The sequence below is a fragment of the Oncorhynchus keta genome, unplaced genomic scaffold (assembly GCF_023373465.1).
Source record: "Oncorhynchus keta strain PuntledgeMale-10-30-2019 unplaced genomic scaffold, Oket_V2 Un_contig_3981_pilon_pilon, whole genome shotgun sequence".
NCBI lineage: Eukaryota > Metazoa > Chordata > Actinopteri > Salmoniformes > Salmonidae > Oncorhynchus > Oncorhynchus keta.
The window spans coordinates 489,364-507,626 of record NW_026287538.1 but is presented as its reverse complement, the minus strand read 5'-3'; the positions used below and the strand labels follow the sequence as shown (position 1 = coordinate 507,626).

Below are 18,263 nucleotides of genomic sequence, written 5' to 3'. Positions count from 1 at the left end.
GTGAGGATTCAACTCTGAGAAAGGCCACGATTTGTTTATCAAACTGTTCACAGTGTTGGGATTGTGTAGGGATCTCTGTGTGTGTGTGTGTGTGTGTGTGTGTGTGTGTGTGTGTGTGTGTGTGTGTGTGTGTGTGTGTGTGTGTGTGTGTGTGTGTGTGTGTGTGTGTGTGTGTGTGTGTGTGTGTGTGTGTGTGTGTGTGTGTGTGTGTGTGTGTGTGTGTGTGTATTTAAGCAATAAGGCCAGAGAAGGTGTGGTATATGTCCAATATACCACGGATAAGGGCTGCTCTTATGCACAACGCAACACAGAGTTCCTGGACACAGCCGTTAGTTAGCCGTGGTATATTGGCAGTATATCACAAACCGCCGAGGTGCCTTACTGCTATTATAAAGTGGTTACCAACTTAATTAGAGCTGTAAAAATAAATGTTTTTTTATACCCGTGGTATAATTCTGATATATCATGCCTGTCAGTCAATCAGCATTCAGGGCTCAAACCACCCAGTTTATAATATAGTACATAGGAGATGGGACACACACGAACCATCTATAGATACCTAACCTAAATACAGGCTAACGTTGACCTGTCATGCTTGCGAGCCATAAAGTATGCTTACAAAAAATTAAATCCATGTAAAATTATTATTCGTCTAAATTAACTGCCTTCAGTCATATCTTACTGAGTGTGTGTGTGGGGAGCTGTCATATTGCCAAGACCAAGTGTGTCAATTTGCAATCAGCAGCAGACACGTTTACTTGACTCCAATTGCACAGATTTGTAATTATGTGTAGACTAATAACTTGGCCGCAGGTCACTCGTAAAAATACATGGGAGAAAGCCATAACAATGTGTCAAGGTATTGGAAAACACGAGGGGGCCGGGCAATAATCCGTGAGGCGCGCGCCAACCAACCGCCAACCGGTGCGCTGGCTGCAGAGAGAAGCTTCGAACATAGCGAACAACCAACCGTTGACGCGTACAGACACCGATGGTTTGAGGAGTTTGGCGTATGCGTTACATATTTTGGCATGTCACTGTGACTCGTTATTATTTGAAGAATAATATCTTTAGGACTTCACCTTCAAGGCACAATTTCATGAGCGTGTGAAGCGGGTGACTAGACATGGTCTTCTGTCTAACTACCCGAAGATTTCCTCGAAGCTCTCTTTGATAATTCCGTGCGCCATCATTGAGCAAAATCCGTGTGAGAAGCAGACAGTCGCTCAGAGTTTGGGACCAGGGAGATTCTGAAGGAGAGAGAGAACATTCATGTTATTTCTCAGGTAAATTCCCACATCCGGGTGTCACTTTTAAATCCATTGTTTTTGTTTTCATTGCTGTAGTCTAGCCTATTCTAATTTTCTGTTTTGTTTTATCTGCGTGAAGTTACTATTACTGACTGTGCATTGTATTGGCTACATTTTTGCAATGGATTAATTAGTTATCTGCATTTGTCTAACGCATGCAATAGCCTAACACTAAAAGCAGGCTACTACATGCAATAGCCTAACACCAATAGTAGCATAGTCTACTACATTTCATTGCAGGCAGCTTCTAAATTAACAAAGTTGTATGGTAGAATAGCCTATATGTGATGCAGAATGTTGTTTAAAATGTGAAATATTTGAAATATGTGAATTTGCATGTGAAAACATTTGGAAAGGCATCAAGAGCTGGAGCATAGCTATTTAAATGAAATTAGTATAACATCTGAAAGCTGCCTAACCAAATTCAATCAATATTCATTATGAGATGCAATGCTCTGGTATGAAGCCCTGATGTTAATTGAATGTTTTTGATAGGCTACAATATGTGATTTATTAAGGCAGAGTTCATGTAAATTAATTTGTAATAGATTTTGTGTGGAAATCAAAAGGTTTCTTCTCTTCAAGAAACAACATTTGGGTCCATCCAAGTTGATAAGCAGCAACACCGCCGACCAGGGATGGAAATGAAGCTAGTCCATCGCCAGTGCTTTTCAGACTGGGCTTTTGGACCCTTGGCTACAGAGAATGTCACCTGGGCTAGTAGAAATGTCATTCTACTAACCTGGCTGGCCAGTGCCCAAAATCCTTAAATTCCCTTCCTGGCGCCAGTATGTGACAATAAAAACATAATAAACTCAAACCACAGCCTACCCAGCTGTATATACCAGCTCCTCAGCTCAGCCAGACTTTAGCACCACATCATAATGTCAAGGAGTTGTACTTGGGTCATGCTAAAATGCAACCCTTCCTTAACACGGCAGAAAAGTAGCTTTTTCTATGACTTAAATAGCATTTCTTAAAGAAAGGAATCACCTGAACACAATTTAGAGGTGCAATCTGCAACCTCTCTGTCTCATTTGGCAATAACATGAATAAAAAACACAGCCTGAAATAAATAACATAAAAATAACAAACAAACAAGCAAAAATGCATAATATGCAGTTAAGTACCTCTTCTCCCATTTTGGAGGACAGAGAGACCCTTTTCAAATCACCTTTAAAACATAGATATTGCTGCAACTTCATATGAAAGAAGGTTACAACAAAAATGTACAATTTCTCAATAATTAGGAGGGAAATAAATGCACTTGCTTCTTATTTTTGTAATTTTTTTCAGGGATGACTTCCATCTCTTTGTCAAGCATGTATTCACAGTCCCATGAAGCGTATCAGTAACCAGTTCACAATGGGCCAGGTTGACTGGAGTGATCATGCGTACGGTCGTCAACATATGTCTTATACAAGCTGGAACTATGGAACTCTGGGTCAAACATTCATCTTGTTGACAGATTGACTATTGAAACACACTACACCCTCAACGTTATATAAATACTTATCTCCATATCATATCCTGTTAATAAAACATGTAGCATATGATAAGGGTGTCTGTTTAATCACAAAGGGTGATTGTGATGAAGAAGCCTTACAGCTGTTAATACATAACTGATTCAGTAAAATAAGGAGAAAAATAAGTTATTCCAAGGTTTATGTATTGAGTGAGTAGAGATCATGTTTGTGTGTGCGTGTGTGTGTGTGTGTGTGTGTGTGTGTGTGTGTGTGTGTGTGTGTGTGTGTGTGTGTGTGTGTGTGTGTGTGTGTGTGTGTGTGTGTGTGTGTGTGTGTGTGTGTGTGTGTGTGTGTGTGTATGCGTGTGTGCATCCGTCCGTCCGTGTGTGTGAATATACATATTCAATTGGACAAAAAATATGTGCATCGGAATGCTAGTGTATGTGTGTCAATCTATCTACCCACTTGATAAGGAGGCCTACTCTGTCAGCATCAGTGACCCCAAGTGCCTCTGTTATGCCGATGGAATGCCTCCGTGCCTCTGTCTGCCTGCCTGTGTTAGTACGCTGCCCGGGGGGGCTGTCACCGTGCTATGGGCTGTGGTTTCTCAGAAACTAGGTGGATAGAGAATGGGTCAATCCGGAGCTCCATGCTAGTACGTAGACACACACACTTGTGTGCAGTCAGGAGAAGGCCAAAGATAGCTGCGTGTAATGTACCTCTCCAGACCTTCTGGTCTGAGCTAACGGCAGCTCAAGTGAAAGAGTCGGCCATGACAGAGTAATTTTGCCGGATCCAAACAGACCTGAAGTGTGTGAAGAATAGCTACTGGTCTACTGCAGGACTGATGAGGCTGATGTCCTGACTCGTTCTCTGTCAGTGAGGACCGAGGAGGAAATGATCATTCAACCAATGTGTGTAAGTAAACAGTGGGAAAATGTGTTGCACATCACGCAATCGTCAATTGTAATATTTGGAACTGGCTTCTGATGATGTGCTGCTGTCTCCTCTAGTTACAATCATTTGGGGGGTTTTGATCTCTGATTGTTTTTGCATGAGCAAAATGGGAACGTAAACGTGTGAATATGCATGTTTAAACATACTGTACATATATACACATACACAGTATACACATACACATATATATACAGAGGATACACAGTATACTCGTACACATACACACACACACACACACTTTTTCTAGTCAGGTCACATGGTCAAAAAAGGAGTCTACATATGAATATTAAAACTAATGCACAGACACTAACATTACATTGCAGTTACAAGGCCACTAACATACTCCTTGTCATGCATGTGTGTGAGCGTGTAAAGGCTTTGAGGGTGTCTTGGGATTACTGTTGGACCATATGTTTAGGTCAGGGACTTATCTGGACTGTAAAACACTTGTTGACCTTCCAAAGGAGCAACTTTCTGTATCAATCAATTGATCAATCAATCAATCAATCAATAGTGTGATTGATTGAAATTCTATTGACAAATCTCTTCAGAGCCACTGTAAATTGAACTTGCCATTTTCCCTTCAAACATTGTTTGAGTCAGTACAACACCTCATAGGTTTGATGGCTGAAAAAAACTCTGTGTGGCTGATACTGATTCATTGCTACCCAGGTACATGAAAGTGAATGTCTGATGGTATTGGTTCTTAATTGGACTATGTCTGTATGTGGTCGGCCTACTCCGTTCTGTACCATCTGAAGCATTGAAATAGCCAATTGCTGTCCAGATAGGAGCTTATTTGATTGGATTGATTGGGTGCTGATTGATTGGATGTATGTGCGTTCTCCAGCCAACATCTGACATTGATTGATCAATTAAGGCTCAAGGAGGAAACAATGATAACTGATCTTATAAATACCGTACCTGTGTACACATTATACTATAGTAACAACATTATAATGACATTTGTATTTGTATTTATTCTGCTTAGTATTTACATGGTAATGGAGTCAAGCGTTTATAGCAGTATCGCAGGGATCATCAACTAGATTGAGCCGCGAGATGATTTATTTCTTGAGCGGATGGTTGGAGAGCCAGAACATAATTATAGATCAATTGTAGACTGGAAATTGACTGCAAAAATCCCAAACAGATATAATATTTGACTGAAACACAATCATTTCAAACCTTGCTTACATTTCTATACAATCATGTCTCTTTATTTTGCGTGGGAATACTTGGGAACAGATTTCTAAAAATTAAAATCAATTGGAGCTGATTTACTGGTGTTTTTAAAGTCTTTTATGTCCAACAATGATAATGTAAAAAAATAAAATAAAAATAATAATAATCTTAATTTTGCTCAGAAAACTTGGGGGGCCAAATAAAACCGTGCTAGTTGGGGAACCCTGCAGTATAGTAACAAACATTGTAATGCCATTTATATTTGTAATTATTCTGCTTAGTATTTACATGGTAATGGAGTCAAACCTTTTACTCTTTTAGCCTTGTGTTTTTCAGTATGAATTTCATGAATAAGATTTAACAAGGAACTAAACATGGTCTTTTTGGGGATTTGATCAAGACTGACAGCTGAGCTGATTCCGCTCCTTGGTCTTGTGGAAGAATGGTTGTTGCTTCCCGGATTTCTGACATTTACAAATAAAATGTCAATAACCAGAGGAGGGATAACAATCTTGTATTTCTTTATTGTTGTTGTTTACATATGAGTTATGCCAGGCTGCTGGGTGGCCATGGAGGTGTGTTTATCTCAGTAGTTCCTTTGTGAAGCAGTGTGTGGCTCTGAATTCATTAGTAGGTGTCTAATGGCAGAAGACTGCAGTGCTTCTCTGGTTAATCACAGCACACTGTGTTAGTCTTTATCTGCTCTGCAGGGAGTGTGTGCTTTGGTGTGTGTGTGCCCATATGCCTTTTTTTGTTGGGCTTTAGCATTAGTTTGAGTGTGTGCCTAGCTATCAGTGTGTATATGCAACCTGTGGTGCGTGTGTGCGTGTGTGTTGAATGGTTCAGTGCAGCTCTCTGACCCAGACCGGTATGTGTACTGGGCACTGGCTGCTTGCTGGCTGATCCACACGCCTCAGTGAGCTGTGAAATCCCTTCGTACCATATCGATTTGGCTTCCATCTATATTGACAGAGCTCAACAGAGCCACTGTAAATCCCCCCCGCTCTTCTGAACCCAGCTATGGAGGGTGTTGCTATGGTAACGGCAGAACGCAAGGCACCCAGATCTCTGATTGGTCAGCCCTGATATCAGTTGGGTACCAAGGGATTTAAGGTCAAGGGTTAAATTGTGCCGGGGCCCGCCTGGAAAACACATTTGAAAGCAGTTTTAATGGCCATTGTTAAAAGTGGAGTATCACGCCTACATCTATGAGCGAACTCAGCAAGCTGCACCAGAGCTTTTAGAGGCAACATGATTTAGGCTCCGCGATTCACCATGAGCACATACTGTAGTGAAGACTGGGGTTAAGTGTAACACTACATTATAGTGTTTAAAACAGAGTTTTTTGGTGACATTGAAGTCATCAATATATTGCTAACTTTAAGCAAGTTATTGTTTAGAGTTTGTGATCTAGTACATGATTAGCCTAATAGTGTAAATGCAGATAGGCAACCCTATGGTTCAGTCTATTTCTTTATCAACCCTATGGTTCAGTCTATTTCTTTATCAACCCTATTCTTCAGTCTATTTCTTTATCAACCCTATGGTTCAGTCTATTTCTTTATCAACCCTATGGTTCAGTCTATTTCTTTATCAACCCTATGCTTCAGTCTATTTCTTTATCAACCCTATGGTTCAGTCTATTTCTTTATCAACCCTATGCTTCAGTCTATTTCTTTATCAACCCTATGGTTCAGTCTATTTCTTTATCAACCCTATGCTTCAGCCTATTTCTTTATCAACCCTATGGTTCAGTCTATTTCTTTATCAACCCTATGGTTCAGTCTATTTCTTTATCAACCCTATGCTTCAGTCTATTTCTTTATCAACCCTATGGTTCAGTCTATTTCTTTATCAACCCTATGGTTCAGTCTATTTCTTTATCAACCCTATGCTTCAGCCTATTTCTTTATCAACCCTATGGTTCAGTCTATTTCTTTATCAACCCTATGGTTCAGTCTATTTCTTTATCAACCCTATGGTTCAGTCTATTTCTTTATCAACCCTATGGTTCAGTCTATTTCTTTATCAACCCTATGGTTCAGTCTATTTCTTTATCAACCCTATGGTTCAGTCTATTTCTTTATCAACCCTATGGTTCAGTCTATTTCTTTATCAACCCTATGGTTCAGTCTATTTCTTTATCAACCCTATGGTTCAGTCTATTTCTTTATCAACCCTATGGTTCAGTCTATTTCTTTATCAACCCTATGCTTCAGTCTATTTCTTTATCAACCCTATGGTTCAGTCTATTTCTTTATCAACCCTATGGTTCAGTCTATTTCTTTGTCAACCCTATGGTTCAGTCTATTTCTTTATCAACCCTATGGTTCAGTCTATTTCTTTATCAACCCTATGGTTCAGTCTATTTCTTTATCAACCCTATGGTTCAGTCTATTTCTTTATCAACCCTATGGTTCAGTCTATTTCTTTATCAACCCTATGGTTCAGTCTATTTCTTTATTGACAATATGCTGCATCAGTTGGGCTACAGGTGATAATGCTTATTGCTAAATAGCACACCTTTCTGATCAAATGGACCAATATGTGACTTGGATTATTTCTGTATGGAGAAATTATATTTTAGATTGGTGTCAGCATAATTTAATAGTCATTCATTTACCTTTTAAAAAGTCCACAGAACCGACCATCTCACAGTTGTTCAGTATGACTTGGTCCACTGCAGTTATAGGAAAGCCTCCATGTTTTCCTGTTGACACTTTGATTCAGCTGGTATGCCTGATGCATCTTCAGCCCCACACTGTTTTAATAATCCAATTTTTAATTGGTTTGAATTAAAGGTCGACCGATTATGATTTTTCAATACCGATACCGATAATTGGAGGATCAAAAAAAAGCCGATACCGATTAATCGTCCGATTTTTCTTTCTTTATTTGTAATAATGACAATTACAACAATACTGAATGAACACTTATTTTAACTTAATATAATACATCAATAAAATCTATTTAGCCTCAAATAAATAATGAAACATGTTCAATTTGGTTTAAATAATGCAAAAACAAAGTGTTGGAGAAGAAAGTAAAAGTGCAATATGTGCCATGTAAGAAAGCTTCCTTGCTCAGAACATGAGAACATATGAAAGCTGGTGGTTCCTTTTAACATGTCTTCAATATTCCCAGGTAAGAAGTTTTAGGTTGTAGTTATTATAGGAATTATAGGACTATTTATCTCTATACCATTTGTATTTCATATACCTTTGACTATTGGATGTTCTTATAGGCACTTTAGTATTGCCAGTGTAACAGTAAAGCTTCCGTCCCTCTCCTCACTCCTACCTGGGCTCGAACCAGGAACACAACGACAACAGCCGCCCTCGAAGCATCGTTACCCATCGCTCCACAAAAGCCGCGGCCCTTGCAGAGCAAGGGAAACAACCACTCCAAGTCTCAGAGCGAGTGACTTTTGAAACGTTATTAGCGTGCACCCCACTAACTAGCTAGCCATTTCACATCGGTTACACCAGCCTAATCTCGGGAGTTGATAGGCTCGAAGTCATAAACAACTGCTGGCAAATGCACAAAAGTGCTGTTTGAATGAATGTTTACGAGCCTGCTGGTGCCTACCATCGCTCAGTCAGACTGCTCTATCAAATCATAGACTTAGTTATAACATAATAACACACAGAAATACGAGCCTTAGGTCATTAATATGGCCGAATCCGGAAACTATCATCTCGAAAACAAGACGTTTATTCTGTCAGTGAAATACGGAACCGTTCCGTATTTTATCTAATGGGTGGCATCCATAAATCTAAATATTCCTGTTACATTGCACAACCTTCAATGTTATATCATAATTACGTAAAATTCTGGCAAATTAGGCAGCCCAGACTGTTGCATATACACTGACTCTGCGTGCAATGAACGCAAGAGAAGTGACACAATTTCACCTGGTTAATACTGCTAACCTGGATTTATTTTAGCTAAATATGCAGGTTTAAAAATATATACTTCTGTGTATTGATTTTAAGAAAGGCATTGATGTTCATGGTTAGGTACACATTGGAGCAACGATATGCACCGCATTGATTATATACAATGCAGGACACGCTGGATAAACTAGTAATATCATCAACCATGTGTAGTTAACTAGTGATTATGATTGATTGATTGTTTTTTATAAGATAAGTTTAATGCTAGCTAGCAACTTACCTTGGCTTACTGCATTCGCGTAACAGGCAGTCTCCTCGTGGAGTGCAATGAGATGGAGGTGGTTAGAGCGTTGGACTGGTAAGTTTGCAAGATTGAATCCCCCGAGCTGACAAGGTAAAAATCTGTCGTTCTGCCCCTGAACGAGGCAGTTAACCCACCGGTCCTAGACCGTCATTGAAAATAAGAATTTGTCCTTAACTGACTTGTCTAGTTAAATACAGAATAAAGAGAGTTTGGATTACAACCTGTTGCTGAGACCAGAGCCATGTTGGAGAGTTTAGATTACAACATGTTGCTGAGACCAGAGCCATGTTGGAGAGTTTAGATTACAACCTGTTGCTGAGACCAGAGCCATGTTGGAGAGTTTAGATTACAACCTGTTGCTGAGACCAGAGCCATGTTGGAGAGTTTAGATTACAACCTGTTGCTGAGACCAGAGCCATGTTGGAGAGTTTAGATTACAACCTGTTGCTGAGACCAGAGCCATGCTGGAGAGTTTGGATTACAACCTGTTGCTGAGACCAGAGCCATGTTGGAGAGTTTAGATTACAACCTGTTGCTGAGACCAGAGCCATGTTGGAGAGTTTAGATTACAACCTGTTGCTGAGACCAGAGCCATGTTGGAGAGTTTAGATTACAACCTGTTGCTGAGACCAGAGCCATGTTGGAGAGTTTAGATTACAACCTGTTGCTGAGACCAGAGCCATGATGGAGAGTTTAGATTACAACCTGTTGCTGAGACCAGAGCCATGTTGGAGAGTTTGGCTTCATAACTCTATTTCTTTAATTCTTTATTGATTCATTAATCTGTTTGAACACACACAAGGGTAAACATAATGTTAAAATAACAAATAATTGAACAAATGATAAAAATGTTGTTAAATAATAATAATGATAAAAACTTACATAAAGAATTACCCTTATGAAATAGTCAAAATCCATGGAGAAAAATTATTAGCAGAGAAGAATACAAAATGGGAGAATAGAATATTGATGAACTAGAGGCTGCCATAACGGCCCCATGGGGAGCAGCTAACAGAAAAGTTCTGCTTCATTAGATATGTCGGCATGACTACAGCTAACACATTGTGTGTGTGTGTGTGTGTGTGTGTGTGTGTGTGTGTGTGTGTGTGTGTGTGTGTGTGTGTGTGTGTGTGTGTGTGTGTGTGTGTGTGTGTGTGTGTGTGTGTGTGTGTGTGTGTGTGTGTGTGTGTGTGTGTGTGTGTGTGTGTGTGTGTCAGTGCTAGGCTCTGGCGTTGTCATGGGTTCTGATCCCCTCTCCTCCGCCTTCTCAGTGTCTCTGATACATACTGCATGTGTGAACTGAGTACAATATGGACGGTTTATCTGTCAGCCAGGTATTATCATAATGACTACCTATAGAACTCCCTCCTACCCATAGGGCACCTTTACTGAGCCAGTAGTTTGAAAATAGATCGACAAACTACGTTTGAGATTGTACATAGAAGTAGCAATGTACTCGTATCACTTACCTAGAGGCCAGAGAGACAGAATTACAGTGTGCTCCAGGTGGTGCATCAGTACACATAGAGGACCTCACTTCAACCCATATCCACATGTAAGACCGGCCTAGTCATCATAACAGGTTTAGGATGACTAAAGAGCCCAGAGGGTCAAGTGTCTTGAACTTGATACTAATTTACAATAACAAAAGAACAGCGTGAGATGATAATAATAATCTGACAGAGATAATAATGATATTATGATACTGTCTGTATCTGAGGTGATTGGCAGGTGGCCACTGGCCATGCTAGTATTTATAACCATTATTGGCTTTTTATTTATTTATCCAGTAAGTCCCATTGAAGTCAGGCTAGTCTTTTACGAGGGAGACCTGAAATGATTGCATCAAAAGCCCAATAGAACATCTACTCCTTCACTCATTTGCCAATGATCAGATTACTAGACATTCTGTTGCTCTTGCCTCACCCAACCCCTAATACAACGGGTCCCACTCTTCTTTCCCAGTATTTGGCCGATGGCCCTGTTCCACTAGGTGGTATGTCTGTTTTCACACATTTATCTTAGATGATCGTGTTCCTCCTCTCCAGTCATCTGAACACATTACATCATCACTTATAAAACACCAAATACGCTGCAGTTCAGAGGTCACCGAGTTCAGAGTTCACCGAGTTCTGAATGACATGTGCAGGGGGACTTTGAGCTGGGGCCTTATCATGGACAGAGTGTGAGATAAACATGTGAAAAAAGAGAGGGAGAAAGGAGAGAAAGGGAGAGGGACTTTACAAGAGCTTTAGTGTCACGTGCAGCCAGGCTCCAAGGACATTCCCTCAGCTGTCAGCACGTTGTGTAAATCCCTGGCCTTCCAGAAACAGAAACACAGGGAGACAGACAGACAGCAGGGTTATTATAAACAAAATAGAACCACAGTGCTTTGCAAAAGTACATTTTTTTAAAACAGATTTAAGTCAGAACTGTAACATGGCCACGGAGTAACATTTACAGTCTTCTTTAATAAGCAACTCCAGTGTAGATTTGGCTTTGTGTTGTAGGTTATTGTCTTTCTGAAAGGTGAATTCCTCTCCCAGTGTCTGGTGTAAATCAGACGGAACCAGGATTTGCCCCAAACATAAGGATTTGCATTCAGGCCAAAAAGTGTATTCCTTTGCAGCATTTTATGTTTGTTTGCAGTATTACTTTAGTGCCTTGTTTTCACACAAGATGCCTTACTTGGATTTTTTTTTCTGTATACTTGTATTATTTTCACTGTCATTTAAGTAATTATCGTGGAGTCACTACAATGTTGTTAATCCATCCTCAGTTTTCTCCCATCACATCCATTGAACTCTGTAACTGTTTTAAAATCACCAATGGCCTCATGGTAACATCCCTGATCAGTTTCATTCCTGTGCTGCATCTCAGTTCAGAAGGACGGTGGTTTAATACATCATCCACAGCATAATTATTAACTTGACCATGTTTAAAGAGATATTCAAAGTCTGATTTGTTATTGTTACCCATCTCCCAATCACTGCCCTTCTTTATGAGGCTTTCAAAAAGCTCCCTGGTCTTTGTAGTTTAATCTGTGCTTGAAATTCAATACTTGACTGAGGGACCTTACAGATGTACGTATGGGGGACAGAGGAAGGGTTAGCCATAAATCATGTCAACCCCTATTATTTCACACAGAGTCCATGTCATTTATTATGTGATATTTAAGCCACATTTGACTCCTGGTCTAATTCATGTGTGTCTAAACAAACGGGCTGAATACTTATGCAACAAAGATATTTTAGTTGTAATTTTTTATTTATCTAAAAAAATATATATATATATATATTCTACTTTGACATTAGAGTATTGTTTGTAGATTGTTGACAAAACAATGACAACTAAATCCATTTTAATCCCACTTTGTAACACAATAAAATGTGAAGAAATCCAAGGGGTCAGAATGCTTTTGCAAGACAACTGTATCTGTTGCTAAGGAAACTTTCATACACACATTTTTGTGGCATGTATTTATTGTTTTATCTCTGAGCGAGACAGGGAGATCATCAATGTTTATTTTGAGATGTACAGTGCATTCGGAAAGTATTCAGACCCCTTGACTTTTTCCACGTTTTGTTACGTTACAGCCTTATTCTAAAATGGATTACATAGTTTTTTCCCCCCATCATCAATCTACACACAATATCCCATAATGACAAAGCAAAACTGGTTATTAGATTTTTTTGCAAATGTATAAAATAAAATAAAACAGGAATATCACATTTACATAAGTATTCTTACCATTTACTCAGCACTAGTGATGTTCCGATATGACATTTTTGGCTGATACCGATATCCAATAGTTTTCTTGACAAAAAAAACATGATACCGATAACCGATATTTAACATTTTAGGGGCCTTTTACGCATTCTAGTACAGTTACATAGTTAACACGCACACATAGACGCAGTGGTCTAAGGCACTGCATCTCAGTGCAAGAGGCGTCACTACAGTCCCTGGTTCAAATCCAAGCTGTATCACATCCGGCCGTGATTGGGAGTCCCATAGGGCGGGGTGCACAATTGGCCCAGCGTCGTCCAGGTTTGGCCGGGTAGGCCGTCATAAGAATTTGTTCTTAACTGACTTGCCTAGTTAAATAAAGGTTACACACACACACACCACACTGCCCAAAAAGTTATCTTGTTGGCATTTATGTATGTCCCCATTACCAGTAAAACATAATCAAAACCTATTTCTTTCACTTACTTGCTGTGCTGTTTCGTTGTTCATTTGTTCAGCCATTTCATTCCCAACCAGGATTGGAACACCGTTTGGGTCTTTGCGTGTCAATAACACTATTTGATGTGTCAAATAACACTATTTGACGTGCCCATATAAGCTTGTTGACCAATCAGGACCTGAATATGACTGCACATCACATAATAATTTAGCGCCTTCATTCATTTCTTACGTAGTTACTACACATTGATTACACTCTCACTCATATTTCATATGTCACAACGATTCATCGATACCTATGCTATGAGGCTGGTAAAGTTGTCTCGCGCACCTACAGTGCTGGTCATTAAAAAAGCTAGCTAGCTCATGGATGCAAACAATGTTCTTCCCCAAAAACATAGCAAAATGACATAATCTGTTTCAGTAGCTATAGTTAGCTATCTAACTATATAGCTAGGTGTGATCGTCTAAAATAACCCTCATTTATAAGACAGTTCTTATTTGATTAATAGTGGGCGGACCCATCTATGTGAAGCTAGCCACAATAAGGATTAGCCACAATAGTGGACTTTACAGTTAGCCTTCAAAATAAAAGTATGTCATTGACAGTGATGCAAATGAATACAAATAGTAGAATTATGCCATAATTGAATAGATCATGCAAAACGAGGTTGGAATGTTGTTATATAAAATCAACAAAAGACAAGAAGTTGTTAATTTGACAAAAATCTGTTAAAATCACACTGGAAGTATTATACTTTAGAATTGCATTGGGGGCATACTTATTTCACTGGTACAGCCTTACCTATGGATTGTGGATCAATGACATGGAGTATCAGTCTACTCAGTGACACCCAGAGAACATTAGCTTTTATTGCGGGACTTTGAAACAACTGTGAATTGAGCCACATTTATTGTCAACCTATGTGTATTGAACACTATTCCAGAGGAAAAACAATACTGTGTGGATGTTTTGGAGTCTGATAACTCTGAGGAGGACGTTGGGAAAAAATATCTTGGCTATTGAGTAGACTGATACACCATTTCATTGATCCCCAATCCTTAGGTAAAGCTGTACAGTGCAATATGAATGTCAATACATACAATAGGCTGACTGGGGAGGTGATTTCACACAGTCACAGTCCTGCGATAAGAGCTACAACGCTAATATTTGCGTAAACGCTTCACAGTTGTGTTCTGTGGGTGTCACCGAATAGACTGATACCCCATTTCATTTTCACATTCTAACCTTGTTTAACATTATCTAGTCTAAATATGGCATGGTTCCACCAATTGTAACCTTCTACATCACTTTCAAAGAGGTACTTTTATTTTGCAGGCAAACCGCAAATTCCACTATTGTTTCAATCCTTATTGTGGCTAGCTTCACAACACATAATCCGGTCCGGTCGAGCCAGATGAAGCTAACTGGCTGCTTAGGTAGGGTTAAGGGTTAACAGGGTTAAGTAGCTGGCTAGCTATTTATTTTATGAACTGAAGTTCAATTTCAATAGGCGAACAACAAGTGGCTACCTAGCTACTACTTACTCACAAGGATTCCTAAATCATTGCTAAGAATAATGAAAATGACTGCAGTTTCTACTGGTCATGGGTTTCAGGCTGATTTTATTGGTGCTTGCTAGGTACCCCAGAATTTGCGGTCAAACAAATAATGCTTCATTACCAACACAGTATTGTAAACACATCGTTCGTGGCCGGTGTTTGCTTGTTTACATACTTTTTGTACAGTTTTGACAGCACTACTGATAGTAGTGATGGCGCTTGGCTTGCACGTGCAAATTCAGAACACACAACATTCTATAATAGAACTGTGTTATTTGACGTTTTTAATTTAAAGCTTATTTAATGTGTCAAGTAGTGTTATTTGACGTGTATCTTTTTTGACACGCAAAGACCCAAACGGCATTCCATAGTATGTGGTGAAGCTAATAGCAGTGACGCTATTACCGTGTAACTCCAGTATGGCAACATCTGAAAAATAGTGTTCTTGGTAGTGTGTACCGGCGATCGACCATTCAGCGAAAGCCAACATCACCCATGACAGAGAACGGTTGATTGTCAAGGGTAATGAATTCCATAATCTTGCCGGCAATGGATTTCACCTTGAGTTGTCTCGCTGAAATTTTCTTACTCTTTCAAATCTGCTCAACTTGTTGATTGCTCGATCCACACAGCAGACATTGTGGGCTAGGTTAGGAATGCTGTGTTGCGTGTGTATTGCAACATTTTACGTGGGGTCATTACGTCATGTACCTACGTTAAATAGGTATGCAAGTCAGCTTTGACATCGGTTTTGCACATTGGCGTTAAACTAGACATCGGGCCGATACCGATGTTGGCATTTTTAGCTAATATTGGTTGATTCCAATATGTTCACCGATGTATTGTGCATCCCTACTCAGTACTTTGTTGAAGCACCTTTGGCAGAGATTACAGCCTCGAGTCTTCTTGGGTATGATGCTACAAGCTTGACACACCTGTATTTGGCGAGTTTCTCCCATTCTTCTCTGCTAATCCTCTCAAGCTCTGTCAGCTTGGATAGGGAGCGCTGCTGCACAGCTTTTCTCAGGTCTCTCCAGAGATGTTCAATTGGGTTCAAGTCCCGGCTCTGGCTGGACCACTCAAGGACATTCAGAGACTTGTCCCGAAGCCACTCCTGCATTGTCTTGGCTGTGTGCTTAGGGTCGTTGTCCTGTTGGAAGGTCCTGAGTGCTCTGGAGCAGGTTTTCATCAGGGATCTCTCTGTACTTTTCTCCATTCATATTTCCCTCAATCCTGACTAGTCTCCCAGTCCCTGCCGCTGAAAAATATCCCCACAGTTTGATGCTGCCACTCCCATGCTACACCGTAGGGATGGTGCCAGGTTTCCTCCAGACACTTGGCATTCAGGCCACAGAGTTCAATCTTGGTTTCATCAGACCAGAGAACCTTGTTTCCCATAGTCTGAGAGTCCCTTAGGTGCCTTTTGGCAAACTCCTAGCAGGCTGTCATGTGCCTTTTACTGAGAAATGGCTTCTGTCTGGCCACTCTACCTTAAAGGTCTAATTAGTGGAGTGCTTCAGAAATGGTTGTCCTTCTGGAAGGTTCTCCCATCTCCAAAGAGGAACTCTAGAGCTATGTCAAAGTGACCATCGGGTTCTTGATCACCTCCCCGATTGCTCAGTTTGGCCGGGCGGCCAGCTCTAGGAAAAATCTTGGTGGTTCCATACTTGTTTCATTTAAGAATGATGGAGGCCAGTCTGTTCTTTGGAACATTCAATGCTGCAGACATTTTTTAGTACCCTTCCCCAGTTCTGTGCCTCGACACAATCCCGCCTCGTAACTCTATGGACACTTCCTTAGACATAATGGCTTAGTTTTTGCTCTGACATGCACTGTCAACTGTGGGACCTTATATAGACAGGTGTTTGCCTTTCCAAATCATGTCCAATCAATGGAATTTACCACATGTGGACTCAAATCAAGTTGTAGAAACATCTCAATAATTATTAATGGAAACAGGATGCATCTGAGCTCAATTTTGAGTCTCATAGCAAAGGGTCTGAATACTCATGTAAATAAGGTATTTCTGTTTTATATGTTTAATACATTTGCAAACATTTCTAAAAACCTGTTTTTGCTTTGTCATTAGGGGGTATTGTGTGTAGATTTGATGAGGAAAATGTTTTATTTAATCCACTTTAGAATAAGGCTGTAACGTAACAAAATGTTGAAAAAGGGAAGGGGTCTGAATACTTTCCGAATGCACCGTATATTGATGTATATAGTTAATACTTTTCACCAAAAGTCCTTGCAGCAAAATACACATTCAAAACATGGGACATTTGCAGGCTATAATTTTGTAGAGCCAAATCTCACGTAAACACTGGCCAGTTATGTTAGACAGCCTGTCACGAAAGATGAGCCTGTCACAAGAGACGAGCCTGTCACTAGAGACGAGCCTGTCACGAGAGACAAGCCTGTCACAAGAGAGACGAGCCTGTCACGAGAGACTGGTTCTGTGTTTGTGCGTGCATCTTTATTTTGGATTATAGGTTAAACGAGTGCAAGACGTTGAGCAGCTTTCCGTGTCAGATGCTGTCCCAGTAACCCTCATGCTTAATAGAATTAGCACTAGTGGATTGCACCTGAGGCCATGTATTAACCCCCCGTACTGTACAAAGTGTCCAATCAAAGCACACGATCTTTACTGCTGATTCACAATGCTTAATCGTCATGATACAGAATATGACTAGTTTACTGACTATGGAATAGCATTGTAATAGCAGTTTAGTAACGTCAGCTGCTCCAGCTCTTGGTACTTGTTCCTGGATTTGATTGGTGATAAATAACTTACTTATTGGGGAGGAAAATCAATGTGCTGGTGCGCTTGAATGTATAATAATTATAAGATCTTTGAGGCTTGTTATAAGGTGCTCTTTGGCTAGTCTATGACGTGATAAATTATTATATTCCAATATATTTCACTAATTCAGAATCTTGGAGAAAAGTAAAGGGAATAATGACCACTACTTAGTAAATAAAAAAATGTAGAAAAATGTATTGTGGGACTTAATTTTTTTTCTCATCAAGGCACTCTTGTTTTTCTTCAAGATTGCCTTGATATGAAAATAAGCCCCATGATAATTATTTCTAAATGTTTTGTTTACTTAGTGGTGGACATTATCCCTTTTGTTTTTCTCCAAGATGCTTATTGAATTATTGGATTATATTGGAATTTAATCATTTATCCAGAGCGAAATGCCTAACACAATACATAACACAGGACGCATTCCAGATGGGCATTTAACCATATCACTCCTCAGCTTAAATTGTCTCCACCCAAGCTACCTAATAGTTTATCGGTGGCGTATATGTCTAAGACGTCATCAATGGGGCAGTCACATGTGTTTGTGAGACAAAGGTCCTGAGTCCCAGTCTAGATGTGAGCTGGTAA

General features: G+C 39.9%; 1 protein-coding gene across 1 annotated transcript in view; it reads left to right on the top strand.

Moving 5' to 3' along the window:
- Positions 1-732: 732 nt before the first annotated feature.
- Positions 733-18,263, top strand: part of LOC118383227 (prolactin receptor-like) — a 47,142-nt gene continuing 29,611 nt past the window's right edge. The window contains exon 1 of the mRNA XM_052509090.1: positions 733-1,286. Coding sequence (XP_052365050.1) covers positions 1,273-1,286 — 14 coding nt within the window. The 5' untranslated portion in view covers positions 733-1,272. The remainder of the gene's footprint in view (positions 1,287-18,263) is intronic.